Source organism: Oncorhynchus masou, chromosome 24, assembly GCF_036934945.1.
Source record: "Oncorhynchus masou masou isolate Uvic2021 chromosome 24, UVic_Omas_1.1, whole genome shotgun sequence".
In the NCBI taxonomy this organism is placed as follows: domain Eukaryota; kingdom Metazoa; phylum Chordata; class Actinopteri; order Salmoniformes; family Salmonidae; genus Oncorhynchus; species Oncorhynchus masou.
Genome location: NC_088235.1, coordinates 25,605,116 through 25,613,934, shown reverse-complemented (window position 1 = coordinate 25,613,934; position 8,819 = coordinate 25,605,116). Strand labels below are relative to the sequence as shown.

Genomic DNA, 8,819 nt, shown 5'->3' with positions numbered 1-8,819 from the left:
AACACTTCTCTGTCCACACTAACTTTAAAGGCAGAGGCAGACCTGTCGTGAACGTAGAAGCAGATGGCCCTCATAGCCGAATGCTGTGTAACTTTTTAGTGGTAACTTCTATATGACACAAACACATGACCAGCAAAGGAATAACAGCCATTTAGAGACACAGGACATCTGATTGCATAAGGAATGTGTGGGGATGTATGGTCAGTTATACGCAGGGATTGACATTAAGGTGTGAAAGGCCAGGAGTATGTCATGAATGCCCAAAGATTATAGACACTTGTGAAAAAAGCTGTTTACACAAACATAACTTGTTTAATTGAAATACTGACAATTGGGAAGAACAAGAAAGATCAGGATACAGGCAGTGGTTGGTTGTTTTCAGTGAAAAATGTCACCTGCCTAACGGGGCAACCACAGATCAGCCTGAACTTGCCCAGGGCAATAAAGTAACCCCATATACGTATTTGGTGCATAACAAGTGCTCTCATTATATTCCATGCCAACCTCTCAAATCTGTTGAATACACTACTTGCTGAGAACTATAATGTCCTTGTTAAGTTTACATAGAACAGACAGTGAGGCAGGATGTTAGTGATAGTTCTTTATTTGGACTAATACAATAAATACAACTAGAGGAGCACACCGTCAATTTCCTCCTCCTTTTTACTGCAGCCAATCACAGGGTTCAAATTAGTCACCCGACTCTTCATAGACCTGATTAGAAGTCTCAGAAGTCAGGTCAGTCTGTTGCATTCTGGGATTGGACCCAAGATCTTAGAGGACCTTTAGGGGACAGCAAAGATCATGGGAGTCAAAAACAAGATAGAGGTCTAAAGTTGCCTCGTAACCACAGATGTACAATAGGATCAGATTACCCTCCCAACAGTCCTAACGGGAAGACAGTAAAATACCTGTTTCTGGACTAGTGGTTAGGGGTCAATTCTACCTACTCCTCAACGAGGCCCATTCTTCAGATCAATGACTCCACAGTACAAACTAAATGGAAGCTTGGACAAACTACTACTCTTTCAGTGAGACAGTCAAATCTGGTCATGTTCAGTGGGCACCAAAAATGAAAGCTCATCTTCAGTTGCAAAGCATTTTGCTACGTTGTGCCCTATAGTGAACACGACCATATGTTTAGCAGGACATCACTTGTATGGCACTACCCAAATACTGGACTATTGCTCAATTTCCTTTCAAATAAGTGCCAAAGAGTTTTGAAGCATTGCAGGTTGACAGCAGTATTATTCAAGTATTTAAAATTAGTCTTGTGTAACAATATTTCAGGAATGTTGGAAAATGTCTTCCCATTTAAGGAAAAGACAGCAATGTTAATTCAGTAATCCATTGTAGTCACAGAACATCATACATTTTTAAACAGCAGCAATTTAAATGACTTTTTCTGTCAAATAACCCGACATCATAGAAACGTGAACTGTAGATATCTAATCAGTCCTCTTAAAAAGGTGTCCTCACACAGGAAAGAAAACACACACAAATCTCAACCCAGAAGAATACGGTTGTTTTCAAAAGGTTCAGTTCTTAACTGGGAAGACATGGAGTCTAGGAAACAGCTGAATAGGTAATAAAGTCATTAACTTGATCAAATATGGCATCAGTCAAACACTTGATCCATTTCCTTGTAGCGACCATAACACCTTTAGTTCTCAAGACGAGGAGTCTTCTGCATGTCACTGTGTGAACCTACCTTAAGTAGACCAGTGTAACAATACTACAACAGTCACCATCTCTGCAAGGCAACAAAACACATCAAAATCTACTAAAATAGGGATCATAACTTAACTTCTGACCAAATCTGATAAAGAAACCCTGATGCAAAACAAACAGAATAAAACCTACCCAAACACAAGACAACCATGTAACAATGTCAACGTCACACTTGGTAACAGGTACAGTGCTTGAACAGGTGTTAGACATGTGAAAGAGGCAGGAGGCTACGTCCAGGTGGAACAGACCTATGTCTGCATCATTAGGGCACTGCTAGGGTTTGGCATAAGATAAAACATGCAAATACATGCACAAACACACCATGAGTAGATAAAAAGGGTCCACCCACACAGCTTTATCATCAAGGTAACGACACACCGTTTAGCAGTATCATAACACAGCAGCTAGGTAGGTTATCTAGTCATTGGTCAGTTGGCAACACAGCCAGGCTCACATGCTAGGCTAGCTATTGGGTTGAGCCAGCGTGTTTCCAGTTGTAGCAGGATTACCAGTATGGACATTTATTATACCGTTCCAAACATGATAAAGAGACAGGGTAAAAAATAAATAAAACAGAGGAGCTTATTGGTAGCATAACATACAGCACGATTTGTTCCCATGGGAACATACCCTGTGCAGCCAGACGAGCTTTAATTGGTGGGGGATTGCGTCCATTATATGTATTGATCAATGGGGTTTAGATTTGATGATAGGAGAAGTTGATGCTATTGGGGGAGAGGGCTGGGAATGGGCGGGACTGGTCTAACCCTCTCGGGCACTAATGCGTGGCTCGGCCAATGAGCTGTGGATGATGCTGCTGATAGACTCAACCCCCTCTCCTTCCAGGAAGCTGCGGTGGTCTCCCTCGATGACGTGAACCGACACCTTACCATCACACACCTGGGGAGAAACAAAAACAGTTATTATAGTTATTATAGTTGTGTGTGTGTGTGTGTGTGTGTGTGTGTGTGTGTGTGTGTGTGTGTGTGTGTGTGTGTGTGTGTGTGTGTGTGTGTGTGTGTGTGTGTGTGTGTGTGTGTGTGCAATCACCTCGTTCAGTTTGTAGTCGGCCCCCAAGTTGTCTCCGTAGTCGCTGCTGGCCTTGGCGCGGAGCAGGGTGACGTTGCCATGGTATTTGGTTGCCGGGACGTAACCGTCGGCAGCCTTGAGTTTGTAGTAGAAGGTGGCGGCGGCGAATCGCAGGGAGTCTTTGCTGACATTCTTATGGCTGGAGGTGATGAGGTCCACCGCCATGTTGACACGGGCTTTCAGATCAGACAGAGGGAGGAGGGTCTCCAACAACTAGACAGAGAGGGGGAGGGTGGTAGAAGGAGAGAGAGAGTTATCATTAATAGCAGACATATATTTTCTCGGTGAAAAAAATGTACTGAGCAAATATCAAATTGGATTTTTACAAAATTACCAGATGACAGACCAAGTATTTACCATGCACACCCTGTGACAAACAAACAACCCGAAACAAAGGCTTTGTTGATTCAATTTGGCATGAGGGTCTGGTATATAAATTTATGGAAAGTGGTGTTGGATTTTATAATGTTGTATGTTTTTCCTCCATGTAAACAAACAGGTGTGGGGTTAAATGTGTCAACACATTTCTTTCCACAGGGCCATGGGGTGAGACAGGGATGCAGCTTAAGCCCCGTCCTCTTAAACAGATATATCAACGAATTGGCAACGGAACTAGAACAGTCTGCAGCACCCAGCCTCACCCCACTAGAATCTGAAGTCAAATGACTACTGATGACCTGGTGCTTCTGTCACCAACCAAGGAGGGCCTACAGCAGCACCTACATCTTCTGCACAGATTCTGTCAGACCTGTGCCCTGACAGTAAATCTCAGACCAAAATAATGGTGTTCCAAAAAAAGGTCCAGTTGCCAGGACCACAAATACAAATTGCATCTAGACACTGTTGCCCTAGAGCACACAAACTATACATACCTCGGCCTAAACATCAACACCACAGGTAACTTCCACAAAGCTGTGTAAGATCTGAGAGACAAGGCAAGAAAGTCCTTATTTGCCATCAAAAGAACATAAAATTTGACATACCAATTACGATCTGGCTAAAAATACTTGAATCAGTTATAGAACCCATTGTCCTTTATGGTTGTGAGGTCTGGGGTCTGGTCACCAACCAAGAATAAAATAAATTAAAATGTGACAAACACCAAATTGAGACTGAATGCAGAATTTTGCAAAAACAATGTAAAACACTAAATAATGCAGGCCGATATCCAGCTAATCAAAATCCAGAAAAGAGACGTTAAATTCTACAACCACCTAAAAGGAAGTGAATCTCAAACCTTCCATAACAAAGCCATCCCCTAGAGAGATGAACCTGGAGAAGAGTCCCCTAAGCAAGCTGGTCCTGGGGCTCTGTTCACAAACACACCCCCAGCACAGCAACACAATTAGACCCAACCAAATCATGAGAAAACAAAAAATATATCTTTTTTATCTTTATTTAACTAGGCAAGTCAGTTAAGAACTAATACTTATTTTCAATGACAGCCTAGGAACAGTGGGTTAACTGCCTGTTCAGGGGCAGAAGGACAGATTTGTACCTTGTCAGCTCGGGGATTTGAACTTGCAACCTTTCGGTTACTAGTCCAACACTCTAACCACTAGGCTACCCTAATACATTATAAAATAATTAACAAAGAAACAGAACAAACTAGAAAGCTATTGGGCCCTAAACAGATAGTACACAGTGGCAGATTATGACTGACCAAAATTAAGAAAATCTTTGACTATGTACAGACTCAGTGATTATAGCCTTGCTATTGAGAAAGGCCGCCGTAGGCAGACCTGGCTCTCAAGAGAAGACAGGCTATGTGCACACTGCCCAGAAAATGAGGTAGAAACTGAGCACTTCCTAAACTCCTGCCAAATGTATGACAATATTAAAGACACATATTTCCCTCAGATTACACAGACCCACAAAGAATTTGAAAACAAATCCAATTTTAATGAATCTATTGAGTGAAATACCACAGTGTGCCATCACAGCAGCAAGATGTGTGACCTGTTTGCCACAAGAAAAGGGCAACCAGTGAAGAACAAACACCATTGAAAAATACAACCCACATTTATGTTTATTTATTTTCCCTTTGAACTATTTGCACATAGACATTTGAAATGTCTTTATGCTTTTGGAATATTATATTATATTATTATTAATTCTATTATTTATTTCCCTACACAGAGAGAGGTACACAGAGAGAGAGAGAGGGAGAGAGAGATGGGTACCTTGCTGTACTCGATGCCAGTAAACTGCTGGATGAAGGCACACATAGCTTCAGTCTCTGCCTCTGACTCATTACCAGGCGTCAGCTTGGATTTGTAGCTCTGAAAGGAAAATAAACTAATGTTGGTATTCAAACTCCACAGAACTCTACACTGTGGTTCGTGTTGGTATTCTCACTCTACACTGTGGTTCGTGTTGTTATTCTAACTCCACACTACACTGTGGCTCGTGTTGGTATTCTAACTACACTGTGATTCTTGTTGGTATTCTAACTCTACTCTACACTGTGGTTTGTGTTGGTATTCTAACTCTACACTACACTGTGATTCTTGTTGGTATTCTAACTACACTGTGATTCTTGTTGGTATTCTAACTCTACACTACACTGTGGTTTGTGTTGGTATTCTAACTCTACACTACACTGTGGTTTGTGTTGGTATTCTAACTCTACACTACACTGTGGTTTGTGTTGGTATTCTAACTCTACACTACACTGTGGTTCGTGTTGGCATTCTAACTCTACACTACACTGTGGTTCGTGTTGGTATTCTAACTCTACACTACACTGTGGTTCGTGTTGGTATTCTAACTCTACACTACACAGTGGTTCGTGTTGGTATTCTAACTCTACACTACACAGTGGTTCGTATTGGTATTCTAACTCTACACTACACAGTGGTTCGTGTTGGTATTCTAACTCTACACTACACAGTGGTTCGTGTTGGTATTCTAACTCTACACTACACAGTGGTTCGTGTTGGTATTCTAACTCTACACTACACAGTGGTTCGTGTTGGTATTCTAACTCTACACTGTGGTTCGTGTTGGTATTCTAACTCTACACTGTGGTTCGTGTTGGTATTCTAACTCTACACTGTGGTTCGTGTTGGTATTCTAACTCTACACTGTGGTTCGTGTTGGTATTCTAACTCTACACTGTGGTTTGTGTTGGTATTCTAACTCTACACTGTGGTTTGTGTTGGTATTCTAACTCTACACTGTGGTTTGTGTTGGTATTCTAACTCTACACTGTGGTTTGTGTTGGTATTCTAACTCTACACCGTGGTTCGTGTTGGCATTCTAACTCTACACTGTGGTTAATCATGAGGTTAGGAGTGTTGCAGTAGAGTTCACTTTGAGGTAACTGAGTATGCATGTGCCTGAGGGCCTCTGTTTACATGTACATCCTGTTAACATGTCATCTGTGGGTCAGTATGTAGACACACTTGTCACCGATGTGTGTGTGCGTGTGTATTCGCGTGTATCCGTTTGTGTGTTTGTGTGTATTCGCGTCTGTCCGACTGTGTATCTATCCGTGTCCGTCCGTGTATCCACGTGTCTATCCGTGTCCGTCCGTGTATCCACGTGTCTATCCGTGTCCGTCCGTGTATCCACGTGTCTATCCGTGTCCGTCCGTGTATCCACGTGTCTATCCGTGTCCGTCCGTGTATCCACGTGTCTATCCGTGTCCGTCCGTGTATCCACGTGTCTATCCGTGTCCGTCCGTGTATCCACGTGTCTATCCGTGTCCGTCCGTGTATCCACGTGTCTATCCGTGTCCGTCCGTGTATCCACGCGTCTATCCGTGTCCGTCCGTGTATCCACGCGTCTATCCGTGTCCGTCCGTGTATCCACGTGTCTATCCGTGTCCGTCCGTGTATCCACGTGTCTATCCGTGTCCGTCCGTGTATCCACGTGTCTATCCGTGTCCGTCCGTGTATCCACGTGTCTATCCGTGTCCGTCCGTGTATCCACGTGTCTATCCGTGTCCGTCCGTGTATCCACGTGTCTATCCGTGTCCGTCCGTGTATCCACGTGTCTATCCGTGTCCGTCCGTGTATCCACGTGTCTATCCGTGTCCGTCCGTGTATCCACGTGTCTATCCGTGTCCGTCCGTGTATCCACGTGTCTATCCGTGTCCGTCCGTGTATCCACGTGTCTATCCGTGTCCGTCCGTGTATCCACGTGTCTATCCGTGTCCGTCCGTGTATCCACGTGTCTGTCCGTGTCCTTCCGTGTATCCACGTGTCTGTCCGTGTCCGTCCGTGTATCCACGTGTCCGTCCGTGTGTCTATCCGTGTCCGTCCGTGTGTCTATCCGTGTCCGTCCGTGTGTCTATCCGTGTCCGTCCGTGTGTCTATCCGTGTCCGTCCGTGTGTCTATCCGTGTCCGTCCGTGTGTCTATCCGTGTCCGTCCGTGTATCCACGTGTCTGTCCGTGTGTCTATCCGTGTCCGTCCGTGTGTCTATCCGTGTCCGTCCGTGTGTCTATCCGTGTCCGTCCGTGTGTCTATCCGTGTCCGTCCGTGTGTCTATCCGTGTCCGTCCGTGTGTCTATCCGTGTCCGTCCGTGTGTCTATCCGTGTCCGTCCGTGTGTCTATCCGTGTCCGTCCGTGTGTCTATCCGTGTCCGTCCGTGTGTCTATCCGTGTCCGTCCGTGTGTCTATCCGTGTCCGTCCGTGTGTCTATCCGTGTCCGTCCGTGTGTCTATCCGTGTCCGTCCGTGTGTCTATCCGTGTCCGTCCGTGTGTCTATCCGTGTCCGTCCGTGTGTCTATCCGTGTCCGTCCGTGTATCCACGTGTCTATCCGTGTCTATCCGTGTCCGTCCGTGTGTCTATCCGTGTCCGTCCGTGTGTCTATCCGTGTCCGTCCGTGTGTCTATCCGTGTCCGTCCGTGTGTCTATCCGTGTCCGTCCGTGTGTCTATCAGTGTCCGTCCGTGTGTCTATCCGTGTCCGTCCGTGTGTCTATCCGTGTCCGTCCGTGTGTCTATCCGTGTCCGTCCGTGTGTCTATCCGTGTCCGTCCGTGTGTCTATCCGTGTCCGTCCGTGTGTCTATCCGTGTCCGTCCGTGTGTCTATCCGTGTCCGTCCGTGTATCCACGTGTCCGTCTGTGTGTCTATCCGTGTCCGTCCGTGTGTCTATCCGTGTCCGTCCGTGTATCCACGTGTCCGTCTGTGTGTCTATCCGTGTCCGTCTGTGTGTCTATCCGTGTCCGTCTGTGTATCCACGTGTCTATCCGTGTCTGTCTGTGTGTCTATCCGTGTCCGTCTGTGTAGCCACGTGTCTATCCGTGTCTGTCTGTGTGTCTATCCGTGTCCGTCTGTGTATCCACGTGTCCGTCTGTGTGTCTATCCGTGTCCGTCTGTGTGTCTATCCGTGTCCGTCTGTGTATCCACGTGTCCGTCTGTGTGTCTATCCGTGTCCGTCTGTGTGTCTATCCGTGTCCGTCTGTGTATCCACGTGTCCGTCTGTGTGTCTATCCGTGTCCGTCTGTGTATCCACGTGTCCGTCTGTGTGTCTATCCGTGTCCGTCTGTGTATCCACGTGTCCGTCTGTGTGTCTATCCGTGTCCGTCTGTGTGTCTATCCGTGTCCGTCTGTGTGTCTATCCGTGTCCGTCTGTGTGTCTATCCGTGTCCGTCTGTGTGTCTATCCGTGTCCGTCTGTGTGTCTATCCGTGTCCGTCTGTGTGTCTATCCGTGTCCGTCTGTGTATCCACGTGTCCGTCTGTGTGTCTATCCGTGTCCGTCTGTGTATCCACGTGTCCGTCTGTGTGTCTATCCGTGTCCGTCTGTGTGTCTATCCGTGTCCGTCTGTGTGTCTATCCGTGTCCGTCTGTGTGTCTATCCGTGTCCGTCTGTGTGTCTATCCGTGTCCGTCTGTGTGTCTATCCGTGTCCGTCTGTGTGTCTATCCGTGTCCGTCTGTGTATCCACGTGTCCGTCTGTGTCTATCCGTGTCCGTCTGTGTGTCTATCCGTGTCCGTCTGTGTGTCTATCCGTGTCCGTCTGTGTATCCACGTGTCTATCCGTGTATC

At 46.0% G+C, this 8,819-nt stretch overlaps 1 protein-coding gene across 2 annotated transcripts in view; it reads right to left on the bottom strand.

The window, feature by feature from the left end:
- Positions 1–586: 586 nt before the first annotated feature.
- Positions 587–8,819, bottom strand: part of LOC135511930 (fatty acid synthase-like) — a 57,875-nt gene continuing 49,642 nt past the window's right edge. For both annotated transcript variants that reach the window (XM_064933458.1, XM_064933459.1), the window contains exons 41-43: positions 5,004–5,102; positions 2,782–3,033; positions 587–2,631 (exon numbers count right to left, since the gene is read on the bottom strand). In XM_064933458.1, the coding sequence (XP_064789530.1) occupies positions 2,494–2,631; positions 2,782–3,033; positions 5,004–5,102 (489 nt within the window). In that variant the 3' untranslated portion in view covers positions 587–2,493. The remainder of the gene's footprint in view (positions 2,632–2,781; positions 3,034–5,003; positions 5,103–8,819) is intronic.